This window comes from Trachypithecus francoisi, unplaced genomic scaffold, assembly GCF_009764315.1.
Source record: "Trachypithecus francoisi isolate TF-2019V2 unplaced genomic scaffold, Tfra_2.0 Lachesis_group15, whole genome shotgun sequence".
In the NCBI taxonomy this organism is placed as follows: Eukaryota; Metazoa; Chordata; class Mammalia; order Primates; family Cercopithecidae; genus Trachypithecus; species Trachypithecus francoisi.
The window spans coordinates 113,676,561-113,700,899 of NW_022681460.1; the positions used below are offsets into that span (position 1 = coordinate 113,676,561).

General features: G+C 58.6%; 1 protein-coding gene across 10 annotated transcripts in view; it reads left to right on the forward strand.

Moving 5' to 3' along the window:
* The window catches only part of UNKL (unk like zinc finger), a 53,607-nt gene that overhangs the window by 26,129 nt on the left and 3,139 nt on the right, over positions 1 to 24,339 (forward strand). For 5 of the 10 annotated variants that reach the window (XR_004443081.1, XM_033236285.1, XM_033236288.1 and 2 more), the window contains 6 exons: positions 1,447 to 1,509; positions 6,934 to 7,111; positions 19,545 to 19,637; positions 20,496 to 20,723; positions 22,946 to 23,148; positions 23,391 to 23,648. Coding sequence is in view for 8 of the 10 variants with exons in the window: in XM_033236285.1 (XP_033092176.1) it covers positions 1,447 to 1,509; positions 6,934 to 7,111; positions 19,545 to 19,637; positions 20,496 to 20,723; positions 22,946 to 23,148; positions 23,391 to 23,648 (1,023 nt within the window). In the remaining 2 variants the exon portion in view is untranslated. Of the gene's footprint in view, positions 1 to 1,446; positions 1,510 to 6,933; positions 7,112 to 13,181; positions 13,338 to 19,544; positions 19,638 to 20,495; positions 20,724 to 20,846; positions 20,920 to 22,945; positions 23,149 to 23,390; positions 23,649 to 24,339 lie in introns of those variants that run through there. The other 5 variants (XR_004443082.1, XM_033236291.1, XM_033236287.1 and 2 more) reach the window with 4 other exon arrangements.

Consider the following 24,339-nt stretch of genomic DNA (forward strand, 5'->3'; position numbering starts at 1 on the left):
GTCATCCCAGCACTTTGGGAGGCCGAGACGGGCGGATCACGAGGTCAGGAGATCGAGACCATCCTGGCTAACACGGTGAAACCCCGTCTCTACTAAAAAATACAAAAAAAACTAGCCGGGCAAGGTGGCGGGCGCCTGTAGTCCCAGCTACTCGGGAGGCTGAGGCAGGAGAATGGCGTAAACCCGGGAGGCGAAGCTTGCAGCGAACTGAGATCCGGCCACTGCACTCCAGCCCGAGCGACAGAGCGAGACTCCGTCTCAAAAAAAAAAAAAAAAGGCCGGGCGCGGTGGCTCAAGCCTGTAATCCCAGCACTTTGGGAGGCCGAGACGGGCGGATCACGAGGTCAGGAGATCGAGACCATCCTGGCTAACATGGTGAAACCCCGTCTCTACTAAAAAATACAAAAAAAAAACTAGCTGGGCGAGGTGGCGGCGCCTGTAGTCCCAGCTACTCGGGAGGCTGAGGCAGGAGAATGGCGTAAACCCGGGAGGCGGAGCTTGCAGTGAGCTGAGATCCGGCCACTACACTCCAGCCTGGGTGACAGAGCGAGACTCCGTCTCAAAAAAAAAAAAAAAAAAAAAAAAACCGGAAGTACTGCTGAGTAGGTATGTGTATATATATACATATACGTGTGTGTGTGTTTTTTTTTTTTTTTTGGAGACGGAGTCTCACTTTATCACCCAGGCTGGAGTGCAGTGGTACGACCTTGGCTCACTGCAGCCTCCACCTCCCAGGTTCAAGCAATTCTCCTCTTTTTAATTTTTAATTTTATTTTTTGAGACGGAGTTTCACTCTTGTTGCCCAGGCTGGAGTACAATGGTGCCATCTCGGCTCACTGTAATCTCTACCTCCTGGGTTCAAGTGATTCTTTTGCCTCCGCCTCTTGAGTAGCTGAAACTACAGGCATGTGCCACTGCGCCTGGCTATTTTTGGTATTTTTAGTAGAGACAGGTTTTCATTGGCCAGGCTGGTCTCGAACTCCTGACCTCAGATGATCCACCCGCCTCAGCCTCCCGAAGTGCTGCCACTGTGCCCAGCCTGAATATGTGTGTGTGTGTGTATATATATATATATATATTTTTTTTTTTTTTTTTGAGACGGAGTCTTGCTCTGTCACCCAGGCTGGAGTGCAGTGGCCAGATCTCAGCTCACTGCAAGCTCCGCCTCCTGGGTTCACGCCATTCTCCTGCCTCAGCCTCCCGAGTAGCTGGGACTACAGGCGCCCACCACCTCGCCCGGCTAGTTTTTTGTATTTTTTAGTAGAGACGGGGTTTCACCATGTTAGCCAGGATGGTCTCGATCTCCTGACCTCGTGATCCGCCCGTCTCGGCCTCCCAAAGTGCTGGGATGACAGGCTTGAGCCACCGCCTCCGGCCGAATATGTATATTTTTAATTCACATTTCCTCCCTGCTTTTTTCTCACATGACTCTTTTTTATGTTGCAGGCCAAGCGGAGAGACTCGCCGGCCGAGGGCGGCCCCAAGGGCAACGAGCAGGACAGCAAGCAGGTACAGGCCCCAAGGCTTCCCGCGGCCCTCGTGCCCGCCGGTGCGACATTGCGTTAGGGCTGCGCTGGTGCATCCTTGGTCCCGCCCACTCTTGGCTCACAAAGCTGTCTGGTTAACATCTGCTTGTTACAGAATTCGCTCTCTCCTGGTACCCCCGTGTTTGTGTGTTTGAAACGTTCGTGTTATACTTTGGAAACAACAAGGCCAAAACCTCCTGCTGTTTTCTGCTCAGGGAAATAAGAGGGACCCTTTGGAGTCCGTCTGTGTTACTTTCCTTGGGCTACGAGGGAAGGATGCAGATGGGGCCATTTAAACAGCAGAACTTGCCTGGTGCGGTGGCTCACACCTGTCATCCGAGCACTTTGAGAGGTCGAGGAGGGCGGATCACGAGGTCAGGAGTTTGGGACCAACCTGGCCAACATGGTGAAACCCCGTCTCTACTAAAAATGCAAAATATTAGCCAGGCGTGGTGGCACGTACCTGTAGTCCCAGCTACTCGGGAAACTGAGGCAGGGGAATCGCTTGAAGCCAGGAGGTGGATGTTGCAGTGAGCCGAGATCATGCCACTGTGCTCCAGCCTGGGTGACGCAGAACGAGACTCCGTCTCTAAATAAATGAATGAATGAGGGAGTTTTGGTTGGGCACAGTAGCTCACACCTGTGGTTCTAGCACTTTGGGAGGCTGAGGCAGGAGAATTGCTTGAGCCCAGGAGTTGGAGGTTGTAGTGAGCCGAGCACTCCAGCCTGGGCGAGAGTGAGGCCCTATCTCAAACGAAAGCAAAACCAAAACCACACCCCAAGCAGCAGCACATGATTCTCTCTCTCTTAGTTCTGGGGGCTGAGTCTGAACTTGAGCTGTCCAGAACTGGCTCCTGAGGCCCCCTAGGTGCAGATGCTGCCTCCTCCATATCCTCTGGGGTCAATCCTCTGTGTGTGGGCATCCCGGGGTCTCTTCCTGGGGACAGCGGCTGCGTAGGGCCCTGCCCCTAACACCTCGTTTCATTGTTGCTGTTGTTTTTTACAGTTTCTTGAATTTTTTTTTTGAGACGGAATCTCACTCTGCCCACCAGGCTGGAGTGCAGTGGTGCAATCTCGGCTCACTGCAAGCTCCGCCTCCCGGGTTCACACCATTCTCCTGCCTCAGCCTCCCTAGTAGCTGGGACTACAGGCGCCCGTCACTGCGCCCGGCTAATTTTTTGTATTTTTAGTAGAGATGGGGTTTCACCATGGTCTCGATCTCCTGACCTTGTGATCCGCCCGCCTCGGCCTCCCAAAGTGCTGGGATGACAGGCGTGAGCCACCGCACCCGGCCCAGTTTCTTGAATTTTTTGAGACAGTTTCTTGAATTTTTTTCTTGAATTTTTTGAGACCTGGGTACTCTCACCCAGATGGGGTGCGGCGGCCCAGTCCAGCTCACTGCAGCCCAGGACTCCCTGGCTTGAAGCAGTCCTCCCACCTCAGCCTCCTGAGTCGCTGGGACCCTAGGCCCACACCACCAGGCCTGGCTAATTTTTGTATTTTTTTAGAACTGGGTGGGGTCTTACTATGTTGCACAGGATGGTCTTGAACTCCTGGGCTCAAGCAGTCCTCCTGCTCTGGCTTCCCAAAGTGTTGGGATCACAGGTGTGAGCCTCCACACCCAGCCTAAGAACTCGTCTCACCTTAATTACTCCTCACAGGCCCTATCTCCAAATTTAGTCACGCCGGGGGTCAAGGCTTCCATGTAGGAATTTGGGGGGGACACGTTTGGTCCATAACAAAGACACTGTGCTGACTGAATCGAGCCAGTTACTGAAAGGCAAATCCTGTGTGATTCCACCCACAGGAGGTCGCTAGCGGAGTCATGTTCACAGACAGCAGGTAGCATGGTGGGGGCCGCGGCTGGGGCCGGGGGAGGGAGCTGGTGTTCCCTGGGGTCAGAGCTTCCGGCTGGGAGATGAAGCATTCTGGAGATGGATGCGGTGATGGCTGCATAGCGGTGTGGATGGCATTCATGCCACGGACTACACCGACCCATGACCACTGTAGTAAATGTTATATTTCACCGTAATACAGAGAAGAAAAACCAGGCAGGCAGTGCCGGTGTTAGCGCAGGCGCGGTGTCCCCACGGCGTCCTCACGGGGCGGACAGTGCCGGTGTTAGCGCAGGCACGGTGTCCCCACGGCGTCCTCACGGGGTGGACAGTGCCGGTGTTAGCACAGGCGCGGTGTCCCCACGGCGTCCCCATGGGGCGGACAGTGCCGGTGTTAGTGGAGGTGCGGCATCCCCACGGGGCTCTCATCTGACGCCTCTCACCATGCCCAGCCCTCCTGTGGATGGGCCCCCACACCAGGCCCGTCCTCTGTGGCATTTGTACCTTGGGGAACAAGGACTGACCTGGATGTTGATGATTTTCAGGTGATCATTTGGGCTGAAGTCACAGTGTGCACATCACCCTGGCCAGCTCCCGGGCAGGGTCAGCATGGGGTCTGGGAGTCACTTAGCGCTGAGGCTTCCTCTCCGATCCCTCTTGGTGTATGGCCTCCAGTAGGCTGGGGAAGGCCCCCAGGGTGGAGTCCGTCCTGCAGACACCCACGAAGGAGGCAGCCTTGGCTTCTCAGGCTGCTGCACTCACCCTGGGCCAGGCAGTGCTTTGGGAGCCTGAGGCCGCCTCCTAGCCGAGGGTCAGCCTGTGCCCAGCCCTCAGACCAGCGCTGCTTTGGGGGCAAATGTGGCACCTGCACTGTGGTGCCTCACGGCTTTCCCCGTTCTTGGGCTCTATGCAGACACAGGTGCGGGGCACAGGCTCCCCATCTGACCTAGGGCAGGGCAGGCCTGCTCTGCAAACCCCAGCATTGTCCATGGCTTCTTGGTGGGCCCGGGCCCTTCCAGGCAACAGTCCCTAGGCTCTCCCTTATTTGGGAGGTGGCCTCTGGGCCTGGGTGATGCTCTGGAGTTGGGTTCAGGCAAAGACTGAGACGCCTGCAGGGGTCATGGAGCTGGGAGGACATCCACAGGGGTGACTGTGACGCGGGCGGTGGCCTCTTGGCTACTGGTGGGTCAGGACATGGTGGACCTCAGCCTGGCGGAGCAGGGGCAGCTTGTGTAGGGACCGTGCCCCAGAGCACGGACCTAGGCAGACCCTGAGACACAGGTGGGCTGCCAAGAGATGGGACAAGGAGGGGGTGGGGGAGGGCTTCTGCGGGCCGTGCAGCTGTGCAGCTGTGCAATGTCCACATCCCTGGTGGGCAGTGCATTGCCGTCCCCGAGCTTTCGGTTCTGAGTCACAGCTGCTGGATGCGGTGAGCTCGGCAGACTGCCCCACGTCACTCACCCCTTGCTGGTGTCGGCCTCCTCGGTCCCGCAGCCCAGGTGGCCCTGTCCTTTGCCGGGAGAGAAGGTCGGTCCCTCCCTGATCCAAGCTGTTGGGGAACAAGGAGCTCCCAGGTGTCTGCGTCGCTCCTGGATGTCGGGTCACCGGAACGTCTGTTGGGAGGTCCTTCTCAGCCTTCCTGGGGCCACACTGAGGCTCTGGAGCAGGGACAGGAAGCGCCAGGGGTGGGGGCAGGTTGCCACTGAGATGTCACCAGGTCTCGAATCTCCCACCGTGTTTCTGGGCTGCTTGCTAGAGAACGTGAGGCTTCCAGCAACCCCGTCACCAGGCTTACCATGGGGATGGATGGGGGGTGTCAGCAGCGCCATGCATGGCTGGGAGGGTCCCTGGTGTTGCATGACTGGGTAGGTCTGTGGTGTTGGGTGCAGGAGTTACCGCCGTCCCTGAGGCTAACGGGGTGGACTGTGGTTCCTTTATTCACGGCTTGAGGAAAAGTGGTCTCCGAGCCAGAGAGGGGAAGTGGATTATGGACGAGGGAGCAGGCCCCATCTTGCACCTGCACAGGGAGCTCTGGCGGCTGTCTGCAGAGTTTGCAGCTGGAGGAGACTGTTTCAGAGTCAGTCACGGGGGCTCTGTGCACCTCCTGTGCCGTGGGCTGAGGAGCAAATCCGTTCCCAGAAGGAAGCCATTGCAGGCAACAGGACCCCAAGGCCACAGAAGCCTGGAGCCAGGTGTGTTCTTGAGGACTAGTCAGTGCCTGATTTCTGATCCTTAGGAAATGCACGTTAAAATTGCTTCATTATGGACGGTTTTACTTAAGCAGACAAACTAGTAGAATCACACCCCCCAAGATTAACTTTTCCTGCATTACTTTTCAGCAAAACCCAAATATCATATCATTTCAACTGTAATTTTCAGTATGCAATTCATTTTTTTTTTTAGAAACAGAGTCTCTCTGTTGCCCGGGCTGCAGTGCAGTGGTGCGATCTTGGCTCACGGCAACCTCCGCCTCCTGGGTTCTAGCGATTCTCCTGCCTCAGCCTCCCAAGTAGCTGGAACTATAGGTGCCTGCCACAATGCCGGGCTAATTTTTTGTATTTTTAGTAGAGACGGGGTTTCTCCATATTGAGCAGCCTGGTCTCGAACTCCTGATCTCAGGTGATCCACCCACCTTGGCCTCCCAAAGTGCTGGGATTACAGGTGTGAGCCACCACGCCCGGCCCTGGCTTATTTTTTTTTTGTATTTTTAGTAGAGACAGCGTTTCGCCATGTTGGCCAGGCTGGTCTCGAACTCCTGACCTCCAGTAATCTGCCCACCTCAGCCCACCTCGGCCTCCCAAAGTGCTGGGATTATAGGCATGAGCCACTGTGCCTGGCCAGAAACTCATTCTAATCCAGCTTTTGATGCTCGATTTTGCAGTGGCCTCGTAGGTGGCTCGGGCTCATTTGTATCGGGTGTTTTCTTGTGTGCAGCGCCCTGCCCGTGACTGGGCTCTTAGTCAGCACTGCTCTGTGTGCTTGCTCTTTTTATTTTGATCTATTATCCACCAAACACAGATCATGTGAGTTGCCCCATGTTTTACTTTCCCTGGTGATGAGGTCACAGGACCACGCTGTGGATGTTTTAGAAGTGGTGCTGGGTCTCTTTTTAAGTCCCTGGGAGGACATTTCTCTGGGGGCCCCCCAAGGTGCTCAGGAGCCAGTCCTGGGTGAGAGCTGGGGTGGGGGCACCCAGGAGGTGTGGGGAGCTGCTGCAGGGCTTGCCCCTTGGGCTGGCAGGCCCCTGGCCTCTGACACATCTTTCTGCACCTGCCGGATTGATTTTTACTGGCAAATGTCTACTCCTGAAACATTTTCTGCAGAAAAGCTCATGAGACACTTCCCAGAGGTGTCTGTGCCTTTCCCAAGTGCACCATAGCCCGCTGCCCTGCCCGTCCTGGCGTTTCTCCTCAGTGCAGTCAGAGTCCCTCCGGGTCTGGGAAACTCTCCCCGGGCCTTGCCAGGGCGTGGAAGTCGGCCGCTGTCCCGTGGTGCTTTCTGCAGGGTGCTGACGTGACGCTGCCTCCTCCACGCAGGGGGCACGTGCTGACGGTGTTTGTGTCTTTGAACAGAACCACCTGGCCGTGTTTGCAGCCGTCCACCCGCCGGCCCCCAGCGTGAGCTCCAGCGTGGCGTCCAGCCTGGCGTCCAGCGCCGGCTCTGGCAGCTCCTCCCCCACTGCGCTGCCTGCGCCCCCCGCCCGCGCCCTCCCGCTCAGCCCCGCCGGCAGCACCGTGGAGGCCGTCCTCGGTAAGTCCGGCACCACCCTCCTTTCTCCCTGACCTCCTTCTGTTCTCATGCTGTAGCTTTTCAGGAACAGCGCTTCTATTTCAGGACATGTTACAGAATCGTCATTTTTGTAAAGAAGCCAGACGTGTGTTTTCGGTCTTCTGTCACTTTGGTTGTGTTGCACATGGAGTTGTGAAAACAAGCCCTGGCTCAGAGAGGCTCCTGGCCTGGGTGCCACGGGCGCTGGGGACGAGGAGCCTCCCGGGAGCCAGTCAGGGTGGGCACCGCCCAGCCCAGGGACTGAGAACAGGGAGGTTGCTGACAGATGATGGGAGGCGTGGGAGTTGGCTGCCTGTGCGCCCAGTGCTGTGGGAGGCCGAGGCAGGAGGATCACTTGGGCCCAGAAGTTCAAGACCAGCCTGGACAACATAGAGAGACCCCGTCTCTCCTAAAAATAAAATAATTAGTCAGGCATGGTGGTGCACACCTGTAGTCCCAGCTATTTGGGAGGCTGAGGTGGGAGGATCACTTGAACCCAGGAGGTCGAGGCTGTGGTGAGCTGTGATGGCACCACTGCACTCCAGCCTGGGTGAGAGAGTGAGACCATCTCCAAAAAAAATTGAAAGTAGGGGTTGTGGACCAGTGAGGGCACTGAAGGTGGGGGATAGTGATGGGGTGGGGAGCCCGGCGAAGGCTTGGAGTCGGGGGCAAAGCTGTGAGGAACTGGGCTGGCAGCTTTGGGAGGCCTTTAGCTGGAGGGAGTCACTGGGCACTGAGACACATGATGGAGCTGGGCTGTGGGGACCCGTCGTGGCCTGGCCAGAAGCCCAGAACCTGGGGGGCAGATTCTTCCAGAGGCCCAGAGGGGCAGAGCTGGGGGCGGGACAGTGCCAGGGGCTGGGCTGTGTGTGTCCTTGGTCCCTTTCAGCCCCTGGGGACAGGTTGGGGTGGGGGGTATGCCTGCCGCACCTGTGCAGGGCTTTGCTTGCAGAGACACTTGGTGAATGATGGGACGTGCTGAAGCCCCACATTCCATGGCCACCAGCGCCCAAGGGACCCAAACCTGCCTCTCCCGACAGTGACAGTGAGGGACATGGGGAAGGCCGCCACCTGTGGTGGTCTCCAAGTTCTGTCCCTGGGCTGGGGTGGAATGGGATGGGGTTGGGGGTATAGTGAGGATGTGCCCTGCTCAGCTCAGCCCGTTCCTGGAGCCCACCCCTTCCTCTCCTACATCCTCTGCTGTCCAGGGTGTGGTGGGGGAGCTGGACATGGGATCAGGAGGACAGGGCTGCTGGGGCCACGTGGTGGGGGCCGTTGCTCCAGTGCCTGCATGGGCACACGCTGGGGACTCGGAGTGGGACCCTGGCACCATCAGGGCCCGCGTCGATGCGGGAGGCGGCCCGGCGGCCAGACCTGCAGTGATTCCTGCCCGAGAGCCGAGCTGCCGGTCGTTGGTGGTTGCCCCACACGGAACGGCTCAGGCCTCGCTGCAAGCCTCCAGCAGCTCCATCCATGCAGGCCTGGACACCGCTGGCCAAGGAGGCCGAGGAGAGAGACTCTTCCCAGCGGCCACTTAGGCCACAGACTGCACCTCAGCAGGACACTAGACCAGTCTCATCCTGAGTGGTGTCTGCAAAGAAAGCCAGGTGCAGCTCCTGAGGCCCCAGGATGGTCCTCAGTCCCCCAAGCACCCAGGGCGCCGCTCTCAGCACCTCTGCAACCCAGGTGCATCTTCTGGGCACAGCTCTTAGCCTGTGTTGCTCTTGGGCCGTCCCATCCCTACATCCCCTTGGGGTTGAGCCCAGGCCTTTACATTTTTGTTTTGTGTGTGTGTGGGTTTTTTGTTTTGTTTTTGATTTTTTTTTTTTGAGACAGAGTCTCCCTCTTGTTGCCCAGGCTGGAGGGCAGTGGCGCGATCTTGGCTCACTGCAACTTCCGCCTCCCGGGTTCATGCCTTTCTCCTGTCTGAGCCTCCGGAGTAGCTGGGATTACAAGGTGCCCGCCACCATGCCCGGCTAACTTTTTTTTTTTGTATTTTTAGTAGAGATGGGGTTTTACCATATTGGCCAGCCTGGTCTTGAACTCCTGACCTCATGATCTGCCCACCTGGGCCTCCCAAAATGCTGGGATTACAGGCTTGAGCCACTGCCCGGGGTGTGTGTGTGTTTTGAGATGGAGTCTCAGTCTGTCACCCAGATTGGAGGGCAGTGGCGTGATCTTGGCTCACTACAACCTCTACCTCCTGGATTCAAGTGATTCTCCTGCCTCAGCCTCCTGAGTAGCTGAGACTGTAGGCGCAGGCCACCACGCCCAGCTGATTTTTGTGTTTTTAGTAGAGATGAAGTTTCACCATGTTGGCCAGGCTGGTCTCGAACTCCCGACCTCAGGTGATCCTCCCATCTCGGCCTCGCAAAGTGCTGGGATTACAGGCGTGAGCCACTGCACCCGGCCTGAAGTTTTTAAAGGGTCTCTTTCCCAAACACTGGGACCTTTTGTGGCCGCATGCGTCTCTCCCTCGCAGCCCTGGTGTTCCTATGTGGGCTGTGTCGTGCACCTGCAGGAGAACCCTCCAGAATCCAGGACCAGTCCCTCCTCAGGAGGCCATGGGGAGAGCGGGCATCCTGGATGGACCCCGCGCCCAGTGCGGGGGCGCTCTGTTGGGCCGGGGCAGGGGCACAGGCTCAGGCAGTGTTTGTGTTTGTTTCGTCCTCTGGCTGGGAGCTCTGAGCTGCGCTGCCCAGGGAAGGGCTCCTCATTTCTGCCTTGCTGTGGAGGGCTCACCTGGTTTCAGGACAGGACTCAAACTTCCGCTCTCCGGTCTGTTTTGGAAGTCATCTTCTCCCGGAACCTCTATGGAGGAGGAAGCATGTGCTGTGAGATGACTCCTGTTAGGGCTTCCCCGTAAAGGGCAGGTGTTTAAAATCGGGATACTCCATGGGCGGGAGTGCTGTGTTAAGCTTTCCCTCATGCGGAAACAAGCCCACATGTGTTTTCAGCTTGAAACTAGGGCAGACATGTTGTTCCTCTCGAACCAGAGAGGTCTCAGGAGTTGAATGGGCTGGGGTGCCCACCTCCATCCCATTCCATTCCAGCCCAGGGACAGAGCACTTGGAGACCACCACAGGTAACGGCCTTCCCTGAGTTTGTTTTTGTTCATTTTGGGGTTTTATTTTTTGAGACAGGATCTTGCCCTGTCCTCCAGGCAGGAGTGCAGTGGTGCAGTCAGCTTGCTGCAGCCTCAAATTCCCGAGCTCAAGAGACCCTCCTGCATCAGCCTCCCAAGTATAGCTGAGACCACAGGCAGGTGCGATGGGCCTAGCTAGAACGTGCTTGTTTTGATTTGAGATCGCTATCATACATGGGTTGTGTGGTCCACAGCCCTGGATTGTGCTGAATCACACCCTCAAATTCACACATCCCCATCAGAAACTCAGAGGTCAGGGATGAAGTCTACACAGTGGCTAAAGCTCCATGAGGGTCCGGCCTCTGAGCAGGTTCTTTTTTTTTTCTTGCTCTGTCATGCAGGCTGGAGTGCAATGGCACAATCTCGCCTCACTGGAACCTCTGCCTTCCAGGTTCAAGCAATTCTTCCTCTGCAGCCTCCAGAGTAGCTGGGATTACAGGTGTGTGCCACATGCCCGGATAATTTTTGTATTTTTAGTAGAGATGGGGTTTTGCATGTTGGCCAGGCTGGTCTCAAATTCCTGACCTCAGGTGATCCGCCCGCCTCAGCCTCCCAAGATGCTGGGATTATAGGCGTGAGCCACTGTGCCCGCCCAGGATTGATTGATTGATTTTTTTTTTTTTTTTGGGACAGAGTCTTTCTCTGTTGTCCAGGCTAGAGTGTAGTGGTACAATCTCGGCTCACTGCAACCTGTGCCTCCCGGGTTCAGGCAATTCTCCTGCCTCAGCCTCCTGAGTAGCTGAGATTACAGGCACCCACCACCACGCCTGGCTAATTTTTGTATTTTTAGTAGAGACGGGGTTTCACCATGTCGGTCAGGCTGGTCTCGAACTCATGACCTCATGATCTGCCCGCCTCAGCCTCCTAAAGTGCTGGGATTACAGGCATGAGCCACCACTCCCGGCCACTTATTTTTTTAAACAAATAAGTATACATTCTGTTTTTTAAATGAAGTTTCTCTTCCCCAACCTAAAAGTAGTAATTCTAGAATTTGAGCATAGCAGAAAAATATTTAGGAAAATTAAATCCCAAACAAGACAGACCATCTTGGACTCTGCTTACTCTGGTGGAAAACAGAACCAGGTGCCTGTGTGATTGACAGAGGCGTGGCTGCATCTGCATAGCTGACCTTCAGATGGACTGGAGTTAGCACATTTGTAGTAATTTTTCCAAACATTCTTTCATATCTGAGGTATGTTTTCGACCTCTTTTAGGATGCCACTCGCGATCTTGAAGCACGTTCTTTCATTGACTTAAATATTTCGTGAGCCGTGAGCTGTGGTTCACACCTATAATCCCAGCACTTTGGGAGGCCAGGGCCGGTGGATCACCTGAGGTCAGAAGTTCGAGACTAGCCTGACCAACATAGTAAAACCCCGTCTCTACTAAAAATACAAAAATTACCTGGGTGTGGTGGCTTGCGCCTGTAATCCCAGCTACTCAGGTGGTTGAGGCACGAGAATTGCTTGGACCACAAAGGCGGAGGTTGCAGTGAACTGAGATCGTGCCACTGCATGCCAGCGTGGGCGACAGAGCAAGATTTGTTCTCAAAAAAAAAAAAAAAATCCTGGCCGGGCGCGGTGGCTCAAGCCTGTAATCCCAGCACTTTGGGAGGCTGAGACAGGCAGATCACGAGGTCAGGAGATCGAGACCATCCTGGCTAACACGGTGAAACCCCGTCTCTACTAAAAAATACAAAAAACTAGCCGGGCGAGGTGGCGGGCGCCTGTAGTCCCAGCTACTCGGGAGGCTGAGGCAGGAGAATGGTGTAAACCCGGGAGGCGGAGCTTGCAATGAGCTGAGATCCGGCCACTGCACTCCAGCCCAGGTGACAGAGCAAGACTCTGTCTCAGAAAAAAAAAAAAAAAAAAAATCCCGAACCAGCTATATTCAGAGGTGAAGCGATGGATTTTTTTTTTTTTTTTTTCCTCTCAGGATCAACATTGCCTTAGTTACAGGCAGTGTATTGTTGTTGCTGCTGCGGCTGAAATTGTGAGCTTTGCCACCCAGTGCCAGGCTCACTTTTTTCCTCTGTCCATGCCTAAGGTATCACTGTAAAGTTACATCCCTACACTAGCCGCAGGCACCAGAGGCAGTGTCCTCCCCGCTGACCCCGGGGCACTTCTGCGCCCCAGGCTCAGGGACTCCCGGAGCGAGCGGGACTGTCTGGTCCCAGGTGTAAGCCCGCCTGCCTGCATGTGTATTTTATTAGCTGTTGTAGAGGGTTTTCGGCGAAGCAAGTGTGTAGACTGGGTCATTTTTTCCTTGTTAATAGTACAGTTTCCTTTAGGTTGTAGATGTACTGTGACTGAAGCACGGAATAGAAAAAGTGGGCGGATTCTGTATTTAAGGGATTTAGTGAAAGCATTTCAGGCCCATCTGATAGGTTCCATTTTCCTTCATCTTCCACTTCATAGGAATAGGTTTTAGATTAAGAGTGACCTGCGAGCTCCGTACCCCGCGTTTAGATGGGGCTGGGCGGGCACGCGGACTTGGGAGGGAGGACGGTCCTGCAGGGCAGGCAGCGGCCCCAGGTCACGCCGCCCCGCCCCGCCCCGCGAGCGCGCGTGTTGGCTCGGGTGTTTCCCCTGAGTCCGCCCGGAGCCGCTGCAGATGCAGGTGGACAGGGCAAGAGGAGCCGGGCAGGGCAGGAGGAGCCGGGCAGGGGGGCGGCTCCGGAGCTTTCGGCCTGAAGACCTCTAGCTCCCGCTGCCCGCGCCCACGTGCCCGCCCAGATGGTGGCCAGGAGCCGCGGGGACCGGGAGCCGCGGGGACCGGGTGCGCCGGGGGGGAGGGGAAGGTTGGGGGAGGGCGTGGCCAGTGCAGTGGGGGCGTGGCTGAGTCACATTGCGGGGCGGGGGCCGAGTCTCGTTGCGGGGCGGGGCCCGCGCGACGGGGGCGGGGCGCGGGCCGGGTTTGAATCCCCGGCGGCGGCGCGGGGCGGCCGCGGACCGTGAGTCAGCATCGGCGGCGGCCCCAGCGCGTGGCAGCCCTGCGCCGTCAAGGTGCAGGTCTCGTTACTCGGCCCTCAGGAGCGGGCCCTCCCTTAGGTGCGCCCCCCAGGTGCGTCCCCCGCGTCCCGGAGCCGGGTGTGACAGCCGCGGGGTGGGCCCGGGCGTCTCAGAGACCCGGAGCGAGGCGAAGGCGCTGCCTTCTCGGAACTTGCCTTTGCCGGGCGCTCGCGTTCCCAGCGCGGGCTCGGACCGCCTGCGTCCCCTAGAGAGGCGGGGTTGGTGCCCCGAGGAGGGGCAGGGGAGTGGAGCGGAGCGGGGCGGATCGGGGCAGGGGAGCGGGGCAGGGGAGGGCCGACCCCTGTGTCCTGGCCTGGCCCAGCCTGCACTCAGCCCGCGTGGTACGGGGATTTCCCTGGCGTCGGGGGTTCCCCTCCCTGGCCTGAGTTCCGAGCAGTCTGTAGCTTGTCCTCGCGTGTCCCTGACCCCGGGGGACCGCGGCGGCTTGAACGTGCTGTGTCACGGCAGAACCGGGCTGTGGGGCAGTGACTCAGCGGGCCGGTGATTTCCTAACGCCCGGGGCTGAGGCAGCCTGGCCTGACCCAGCTGTACTCGCTTAGATAACCAGCCTCACCTAGATTGTGCCTTTGCGTGAGGTTTAGCCCTGCCTTTGAGAATGTTTCAGAAGAGCTGGATCTGACCTTGGAACGGTGAGGTAGGGAAGGAGCTGCGGGTGCGAAAGCGGGCCAGGTGGGTGCAGCAGCTCTCTCCCCCCTAGCTTTCTGGGAGTGGGCCCCCAGACAGCACCCTGGGGGTGGTGGAGCCCCCTGGGACCCTCCCCAGTGCCCTCCTTGGATCGGGGCACTTGGCTCTGAAGCAGGGCTGGAGTCTCTTGGGGGCACCCACATGTTCCGCAAACGTCCCCTCTCCAGGTAGCTTCCCAGGGTTCAGCGCAGGTGACTTGGCTGAGGTAGGTGGTGGCTGACGTCCTCTGAGCTGAGTACCAGCTGTAGTAGTTTGTCAGGTGAGCGTTGGAGGTAGCTTAGCCCCTCCACATGCTGTGCGCTCTGCACCTGGTGGGAGAAGCCTCTTCGCTGACTTAGCACAGGGCATGGTGCGATCACCCCACTCCAAGGGGAGAAAAGGCGCCTCCGTTCCTGTCCCCCAACTCCTTTGGGTCTTTGCTTTTCATGAGGAGTTTCTGGATCTCTGCCAGGTGTGAGGGGCAGTGAGCTCTGAAGGGGCTGCCACATCCTGATTCCGGGACTTGGGTGCAGAGGGCAGGTCCATGTTCCTGAGCCTGGCTGACCTGACCGTGCACAGACGGCTTGGCCCTCCCCGTCGTCAAGCCTCAGTGTGGAAGCACACGGGGGCCGTGGGCAGGTCTGTGGGTTGGGGATCGATGCCTGTCCTCAGTGGGTGAGTCTGCCCGGGGCCCTGGCATGGTTGAGGCTGACACCTGCAAGGATGGAGTAGGGGCATTCCACGCAGGGCTTGGAGCCGGAGCAGCTTTCTGGGGACTGGTGGGGCTGATCTTAGTGAATGGAAGGCACGGCCAGGCTGAGCCTCAGTGGCACAGCAGGTTGGGAGCCTGGCAAAGGACCCATTGGGAAGCAGTGACTGGCGCGCGCAAGGGCACAAGCTCCCTCCCTCCTTTCTTGCAGGCCATGACTTGGGACACGATGAGGCTTTTCATGGTAGGAAGGTCACTCTTGCAATGCATGAAGGCTGGGCATTGGCCTCAGTGGGTGTGGGCTGAACGAGCAGCCCCTGAGGAAGGGGTCCTGCAGTGCCAGCTTCCAGGAGGGCCCTGCACACACGGTGTCTGGGAAGGCCCTGCAGTGGGGCCATGGGAACGAGCGAGGGATCCTTTTCCAGGGAGGAAGGGCTGTGGCCCCTGCTGGGGGACGTCCAGGACATCTGGGCTGGGGGCTGCAGAGCCACTGTGTTGGGTGGGTCCAGGCCACAGGAGAGGCTGCCAGACACCAGGGAGGAGAGTGGGCATGGGGGTGGGCCTGGGAGGGAAGCTGGTGCCTGTGACCAGAGGCAGTTCAGGGCATAGGTGCAGGGCTGGAGGGAAAGGCCCCAGACAGTGGTGGGCAGAGTGAGTGCTGAGGAGGCCCCAGAAAACAGCTGCAGGGGGAGTGGAGACAGGTCGGGGGGTCTCCTCCCTGGGGAGGACTCAGTGAGGGAGGGCTGTGCACAGCAGGGGGCAGATCTGTTGGTACAGAGTCCTGAGGGGCCTGGAGAGGACGGACAGGACCAACAGGGGCATCTGCAGGTGGGACCCCATGTCCTGGGTTGAATTGTGTCCCCTGAAAGTTGCATTTGAGGCCAGGCACGGTGGCTCACGCCTGTAATCCCAGCACTTTGGGAGACGAGGCAGGCGGATCACCTGAGGTGGGGAGTTCGTGACCAAACTGACCAATATAGAGAAAACCTGTCTGTACTAAAAAATACAAAATTAGCTGGGGGTGGTGGAGGGCAGCTGTAGTCCCAGCTGCTCAGGAGGCTGAGGCAGGAAAATAGCTTGAGCCTAGGAGGCGGAGGTTGCAGTGAGCTGAGATCGCACCATTGCACTCCAGCCTGGGTGACAGAGCAAGACTCTGTCTTGAAAAAAAAAAAAAAGATGCACCTGAACCCCAGGCCCCGCACCTGGCTACGTGGCGTTGGCGTGGAAGCACAGCAGGTCCTCTTATCCTAGCGTTGGCTGTCCACTGCCTCAGTTGCTGGTGTGAGGTCTGGGTTCAGGATGGCACCGTACAGGAGGGCATTTGGTTGCTCAGGTAACTTTTATTACTGTGCAGTGCTGAAATCTGTCTATGTTACTAGTTAATCTTGTTAATCTCTTACTGGGCTTGACATGCAAATGAGGACGTTCATATAGGAAAAAGCCTGGTATGTAGGGGTTCCGTGCCATCCGCAGCCTCAGGCTTCCATGGGGGATCTTGGAATGTATCCCCCCTGCTACAGATCGGGGGATGCTACTGCAGGGTCCTTATAACCAGGTGAAAATGAGGCCAGTAGGGTGAGACCCTGAGCCAGTGACCAGTGTCCTTATAAGAACAAACTTGGGGCCGGGTGCGGTGGCTCAAGCTTGTAATCCCAGCACTTTGGGAGGCTGAGACGGGCGGATCACGAGGTCAGGAGATCGAGACCATCCTGGCTAACACGGTGAAACCCCGTCTCTACTAAAAAATAAAAATAAAAAAACCTAGCCGGGCGTGGTGATGGGCGCCTGTAGTCCCAGCTACTCGGGAGGCTGAGGCAGGAGAATAGCGGGAACCTGGGAGGCGGAACTTGGAGTGAGCTGAGATCCGGCCACTGCACTCCAGCCTGGGCGACAGATCGAGACTCTGTCTCAAAAAAAAAAGAACAAACTAGGACAGACACTCAGAAGAGATGGCCCCCAGCACAGAGGCAGACACTGGAGTCATGTGGCTGCCAGCCATGAAGGAGGGTGGACACTAGGAGGAGGAGGAGGAGGAGGAGAGGAGCGTGCCCCAGCCCTGGAGAGACGAGGGAGGAGGAGCACACCCCAGCCCTGGAGAGAGGAGGGAGGAGGAGTGTGCCCCAGCCCTGTAGAGAGGAGGGAGAAAGAGTGTGCCCCAGCCCTGGAGGGGGGAGGGAGGAGGCCCTGCCTACTGCAGATGTGACTTTCAGCCTTGGAGCCACCTGTCTGAAGCCGCTCAGTGCATGGTCCTCTGCCGCTGCCTCCAGCGTCTCAGCTCTGTGCTTCGAAGCACTTCAGTCAGGCTTTGAGGTCGTGCCCTCTTCGGCCATGGCCTGAGCACGTCAGGCAGATGACAGGGACCGGGAGGGCTGGCCCACTCTGCAGGCCAGGGTGGATGTCCGCTTGGGGACCTCACTGTCCTGTGAGTAGGAAGGAGAGGAGCGAGTGGCTCTGGGTGCCGCTGGCCCAGGGCCTGCCTTTGGCTCTGCCAGTGAGCGTCCTTGAGGGCTGAGGCCTTGGTGACTGCTGTTGTGGGTTCCTGGTCCTCAGGGGGTCTTGGCCTGGCCGCCTCCACCCCCCACCTGTTCCTTTAGTTTCTGGATAAGACCTTCGAAAGTCCCTAAAAGCTTCATTTGAACAGTGTCTCTGTGGGAGTGGAGACTGCTGCTGCAGGTGCCATGTGCTGTCCCGGATGCCTCAGGGGGTCAGGTTCTCTGCCCCGGGCCCTGCTGCCTCTGTGACTGGGAAGGACAATGTTGTCAGGTGGCACCACAGCCCGGCCTCCATGCCCCGGAAATTCCCTCATGGCTGGCGTGTGCATGAGGGTTGAGTCTGGGTCATGCTGTGCGGTGGAGTGGGGTGGGGATGGCCTCTGCCTTGCGGCTTCTGGAGTCCACTGTCCACCCCTGAGCCAGGCTCCTCTCCCACCTGCTGCTCTGGTTGGTGGAGCACGGTCTCCACACAGTGTGGCTGCTGAGCGAGGCCAGATCCGGGGTGAAGTTCAGAGGCCCAGACCTGCCAGGCCGCGCTGCATCCACACCAGCCTGTGCGTGATGGGCTGTGCACAGCCAGGACCACCACGGTGGCACGAGGATGTTCTGGCTGCTCCTGTGGGGTTCAGAGTGTGGCCGCCGAGCACCAGGCCTCAGGCGAAGGGCCACCTGCCACCCTGTGGTTGCTCCCATGGTCCCCATGGCACTGACTGGTGCCAGTTCTACGGAGGAGAAGCGGAGGCCTGGGCAGAGGGATGAGGTGCAGGCCATGAGCTGAGGCTGGGCCCCACACCTGCGGTCCCCACAGATCTCGCGTGTGGCTAGTGTCGCGTTCTTCTTCAGAAGTCACCCTCCTGCCTTTCCTGTTGATGCTGAAAATGTCTGGAAAGGCCCCAGCCCTCTTCCCCAGCCGAGTGGGGTTTCGTCCCTCTGCGGCCTGCTGGCTGCCCAGTCCGTTTCTCCAGCTATTTCCTCGGATGCCCCCTCTGCGGCCCGCTGGCTGCCCAGTCCGTTTCTCCAGCTATTTCCTGGGATGCCCCCTGTGTGGTGAACCTGCTGTCACCCTGACACGGCCACCAGGTCGCAGCAGTCAGCCCTGCTTGGATCAGCCAGCTCCACGCTGGGTGGGGTGGGGTGTGGGGAGTGAGGCCGTAAGAGCCCTGTGAGGGCGGGGCTTGATGTCCAGTACATGGGGGCCAGTGACACCTCTTCGCTTCTGCTGGGCTACTGGTCTGAACCGAGCACCAGGCAGGGCTGGCCAGGCTGGAGGTTCCCGGTGTGCCAACCCCCAGTCGGGTCTGACAGGTGTCCCCGGGGTGCGGTTGCCGGGGGCCGTGGAGGGACCATCTGTCCCAGGTGAGGACAGGAAGAAGGGGGTCTGACACCCTTCCGGGACAGGCAGGGGTGGCTTCGCGCGTCTCAGAGCAGGACTCAGCAGCACACTGTCCAGTACCAGGCATCAGTGGGGGTTCAGGAACCCTCAGGTGGACCTGGAGTCCACTGTCCACCCCTGAGCCAGGCTCCTCTCCCACCTGCTGCTGTGGGAGGCGGCACCGGCCCACAGGGTGTGTCCCGGAGCTCCTGCAGCCGCCGTGGTCCCCTGGCCTGCCCCCTGTGGCACGTGGGTTCTCAGATCCCAGATCCTCTGCTCACGCCCCATCCCCAACCCAACCTCTGTGCAGAGGCTGCAGGAGTTTGAGACATGCTGTGTGTTCAGGGGCTGGTGTTCAGAGCTCAGCCTCCTCAAGATGGCTTCCTAATACTAGGAAGGGGCACTGGGGCCACTGCTTGCCGTTCGGGGTTGGGGGTGGGGACTTGGAAGGGAAGGGCCCATGCAGGAGGGCAGCCCCATGGCTTGCAGGGACGGGTGGGGACAGCCTTGGAAGGCAGGAGTGGCTGGGTGAGGCTGCTCCGAGGAGGGTCCTTCCCACTCGGTCTTGATCCTAGGGGATTGAGGTCTTGGTGCTTGGCATGAAATTGCAGATGAACACCTGCTTCTTGAAATCACTCTCCTGGAAGGTTTTTCAAACAGGCGAGTGTGCACACATGGTCAGATGCTAACACACGCTTAGGTATTTAAACTCCGAGGAGCAGCAGCAGCGGCACGTCGGAGGCGAGGACCCAGCTGCTGGGCTGTGGCGGGGTGTCCCACCTGCGCATGCTCGTTCTGCCATAGAACAGCCAAGCCTCCCACTGCCTGCTGGGGGCCGCGAGGGTGGACTGGCGTGTCCTTCCCAGGCTCCCCCAGCAACTCCCATGCCTTCTGCCCTTGGTCTCACTCTAAGCCCAGGCCGGACAGTCATCCTTCTCAGCTGGGCTTCCTGAGCTCTGCAGCACTGGGTGGGCTGTGGATGATGGGGGCCTCTGTTGACAGGTTCTGCGTTAGACCCACATCTTAGCAATGTGAATATTGCATCCCTAGAGAAGGATCTGGAAGAGCAAGACGGCCACGACCTGGGACCAGCAGGTGAGGGCGAGGAGCACCTGGGGCGCTGCTCCTCCAGCCGCTGAACAGCTAAGCGCTATGGCAGGAGGATCGCTTGAGCCTGGGAAGGTCAAGGCTGCAGTGAGCCGGGGTTGGACCACTGTGCTCCCGCCTGGGCCACAGTGCAATACCCCGTATCTGGTTTTGGGGACGGGAGGGCCCCCTTCTGGCGGTACCTCCTCCTCTCCCTCACTGCCCCTCCCCTTCCCCCCCTGCACACAGACTCCTCAGCCTCTCTCCTGCTTCGGGCCCTTCCACTTCTTCAGTTGACCTTTGTTCCAGCAAAGTGGCCCTGCAGAGACAGGCGGGGCTTTTCCTGAGGAAGGTCCTGATGGTCTCCGAAGGACAGATGTATTCATATTGTAGACAAAAGATCAACATCCATACAAATGTGTCTTACCCTATACAACACCCTTTCCGTCAGCCTAAAAGTGTATCTTTTCTTTCTGACTTTAAAAGAAAGTAAACTATTTTAGGGGGCCTGGACAAGTGCTGGGAGGACTGTGCCAGTGGCTAAATTGGCTGGCAGAGCCTGGTGGGTGTCTGGCTTTTTGGAGGGGCCATGGTAAACCCCCATGTCCCCACCTCTGGTTGAAATCCCTTTGAGCCCATGGCTTGCCCAACTGTGTGAGACGTGGCCACCCAGGGCTCTGGCTCCACACCCATAGAAGGTGGCTGCTGGCCTGGCCCCCGTATCCCCACCACCCATATCCCCACCCCCCATATCCCCACCACCACCGCCAGCAGGGTCCATCTTCCGTGGCTGCCACCCGCCGGTGAACAGATGTTTGGGCAGAGGCCTAGCGGTACTTCCTTCGCTCACCGGTCCGCCCCTGCCAGGTCCCAGGTCTCTGGCCGGCTCTGCGCCTGTTGCCATCCCTGGCTCCCTGCCCCGAGCACCATCGCTGCACTCGCCGTCCTCCGCGTCCACCTCGCCACTCAGTTCACTATCCCAGCCCCTCCCGGGGCCGGTGGGTTCCTCGGCCATGACGCCTCCCCAGCAGCCGCCACCCCTGCGTTCAGAGCCGGGTGCACTGGGCTCTTCAGCCTCATCCTACAGCCCCTTAGGTGAGTGCCGGCTCCCTCCTCGCAAGCGTTCCCATGAAGCCTCCGTGGGGCTGCCTCCCAGAGGCCACCCTGACTGAGGGGCCCCACACGGAACCTTGTGCCCCATCCATGGTGGCAAAGCACATGGCCTGCTACTCACAGGCTCCCCCCCGCTGCAGACTGAGTCTCGCTCTGTCACCCAGGCTGGAGTGCAATGGCACGATCTTGGCTCACTGCAACCTCCACCTCCCAGGTTCAAGCAATTCTCCTGCCTCAGCCTCCTGAGTAGCTGGGATTATAGAGACGTGTGCCACCACCCCCAGCTAATTTTTGTATTTTTAGTAAAGACGGGTTTCACCATGTTGGCCAGGCTGGTCTCAAACTCCTGACCTCGTGATCTGCCCACCTCGGCTTCCCAAAGTGCTGGGATGACAGGCTTGAGCCACCATGCACGGCTGTTTGTTACGTTGTAAATGAACTAACACTTGGCCGGGCTTGATGACTGGAGAACAGCCTGATCAACATGGAGAAACCTTGTCTCTACTAAAAATACAAAATTAGCTGGGCGTGGTGACTTGCGCCTGTAATCCCAGCTACTCAGGAGGCTGAGGCAGGAGAATCGCTTGAACCTGAGAGGCAGAGGTTGCGGTGAGCCAAGACTGTGTTGTTACACTCCAGCGTGGGCAGTAAGAGTGAAACTGTCTCAAAAAAAAAAAAAAAAAGGAAAAAAAAAAGGCCGGGCGCGGTGACTCACGCCTGGAATCCCAGCACTTTGGGAGGCCGAGGAGGGCAGATCAGGAGGTCAGGAGATGGAGACCATCCTGGCTAACGTGGTGAAACCCCATCTCTACTAAAAATACAAAAATTAGCTGGGCATGGTTGCGGGCGCCTGTAGTCCCAGCTGCTCGGGAAGATGAGGCAGGAGAATTGCTTGAACCCAGGAGTCGGAGGTTGCAGTGAGCCGAGATCGCGCCATTGCACCCCAGCCAGGTGTTAGAGGGAGACTCCACCTCAAAAGAAAAAAACAACCAAAAAACACTTTGGGCAAACATGGTGGCTCAGGCCTGTAATCCCAGCACTTTGGGAGGCCGAGGTGGGTGGATCACTTGAGGCCAGGGGTTCAAGAGACACCTAGGTACCATAGTGAGATTGCTGACTCTACAAAAATTACAAAATTTTAGAATTTTTTTTTTTTTTTTGAGACGGAGTCTCACTCTGTCGCCCGGCCTGGAGTGCAGTGGCCGGATCTCAGCTCACTGCAAGCTCCGCCTCCCGGATTCACGCCATTCTCCTGCCTCAGCCTCCCGAGTAGCTGGGACTACAGGCGCCCGCCACCTCGCCCGGCTATTTTTTTCTATTTTTTAGTAGAGACGGGGTTTCACCGTGTTAGCCAGGATGGTCTCGATCTCCTGACCTCGTGATCCGCCCGTCTCGGCCTCCCAAAGTGCTGGGATTACAGGCTTGAGCCACCGCGCCCGGCCAGAAGTTTTTTTTTAAGACAAAGTCTCACTCTGTCGCCCAGGCTCTAGCAATCTTGGCTCACCGCACCCTCCGCCTTCCAGGTTAAAATGATTCTCCTGCCTCAGCCTCCCGAGTAGCTGGGATCACAGGTTGCTGCTACCACACCCGTCTAATTTTTGTGTTTTCAGTAGAGATGGGGTTTCACCATGTTGGGCAGGCTGGTCTCAAACTCCTGACCTCAAGTGATCTGCCCGCCTCGGCCTCCCAAAGTGCTGGGATGACAGTCCTGTTTTTTTTTTTAAGTAACATTTAAAGTATCTCAGTCATAGTCTCTAAAGCTGCATACACACTGGCAGATGTCACCGTGTGGACACAGCTCTTTGGGGTCTTTGAGAGTCTGTGTGAGGCGTTCCTGGGAGTGGAGTCTGAGAACCACTGCCCCTTCCACCTTGTGATGTGGTCCCAGGAACTCGAATTTAATTTCTCTGTTCAGACTCCTCAGGTGGCCAGGAAGGCATAGGTCTGGTGGGGAGACCGACCGGGGCAGGTGTCACTGTCAATGCCTCAGCCAGCCCCACTCGGTCCCCAGCGCCTCTTCCTGAGGCTGGTGGGGTCCAGGAGTGGGGCAAGGGGCAGGCAGGACAAAGGGCAAGACCCCTGCCATCAGGGTGGGTGGGCCCCGGAGGGTGCCCACGTGGCGGCCGGGCCAGGGCATAGCACCCACCAGTCACCAGGCCGTGAGCACAGCTGGGCTGGGCCATCATCGGCCCTTTCACACTCAGGTTTGAACGGTGTCCCCGGGAGCATCTGGGACTTTGTTTCCGGCAGCTTCTCCCCCAGCCCCACCCCTATCCTGAGCGCCGGCCCCCCATCCTCTTCGGGTTCCAGTCCAAATGGGGCTGAGCTGACCCGGGTCAGACGGCAACTGGACGAGGCCAAGAGGAAGATCCGGCAGTGGGAGGAGTCCTGGCAGCAGGTGAAACAGGTGAGCGTGTGGAGGCCAGACAGGTGAGGGGGAGGGCGGGCCACCGGGGACTCAGGTGAGTGGTGGGGGGTGAGATAGGTGAGGGCGGGCCGCAGGGGACTCAGGTGAGCGGGCCACAGGTGATGGGGGAGGGGAGGGAGGATTGCAGGTGACACAGGCAGTGGGGTCTGCAGGTGGCATAGGTGAAATGGGAGGGGCTGAGATGGGCTCTGGCTGCCCCCTGCACGAGCCCTGGGTTTCAGGTCTGCGATGCCTGGCAGCGAGAGGCGCAGGAGGCCAAGGAACGTGCCCGCGTGGCCGATTGTGACCGGCAGCTGGCGCTGCAGAAGAAGGAGGAGGTGGAGGCGCAGGTGAAGCAGCTGCAGGAGGAGCTGGAGGGCCTGGGCGTAGCCTCCACACTGCGGGGTCTGCGGGGCTGCGGGGACATCGGCACCATTCCCCTGCCTAAGCTGCACTCGCTGCAGAGTCAGCTGCGCCTGGACCTGGAGGCCGTGGACGGCGTGAGTCCTGCTCGGGACAGGGTGATGGGCTAGCCTGCCTGCAGGGCTGCTGTCCCTGCTGCTGTGGTGTCCCCTCCCTTCCCTGCCCCCTCGGGTCTGCTCCGGGCCTGGGGAGGAGGGGACGGTGCCCTGTGCCAGCACAGACCCCCTGCGACCTCCCTGCCTGTCTCCCTGGGAGCGGCCTCTCCTGTCAGGCTGGCCCTTGCCCTTTCACCCCTTACCAGTGAATGCCAGGCTGCACCCTCCATAGGGAAGGTGGCCCCATCTCTCCTTGTTCACAGCTGCAGCCCTCACACATGCTCCCTCCACTTCAGCATGTCTCTCCTCACCTTGCCTGTTAAGGGTGGACTCTTGGCCTAACTGCTCTGGGCCAGTGTGTCCTGCGTAGCCCACATCCTGGGCACCCAGCCGCCAGGGCCCTCAGGGGCCTGGTCTGTCCGGCCACTGCTGTGTCTGTGGTGGCCCCAGGGGGCCGTCCTCTGCCCAGGGCTTGAGACAGAGCATTCCCGCCACCCCGCAGCTGCCTTCTCCCTGAGGGGGCCCTGGCTGGGGGCATCTCCCTGACCCTATCTCTGTAGCTGGTGGCCGGGTGGCCTGCGATGCCGAGTCCTGCCCAGAAGGCCCTGGAGCTCCCCAGCTGGTCCGGCCTGGGCAGGGGCCTCCTGACCCCATTACTGTTCTGGCCCTGCAG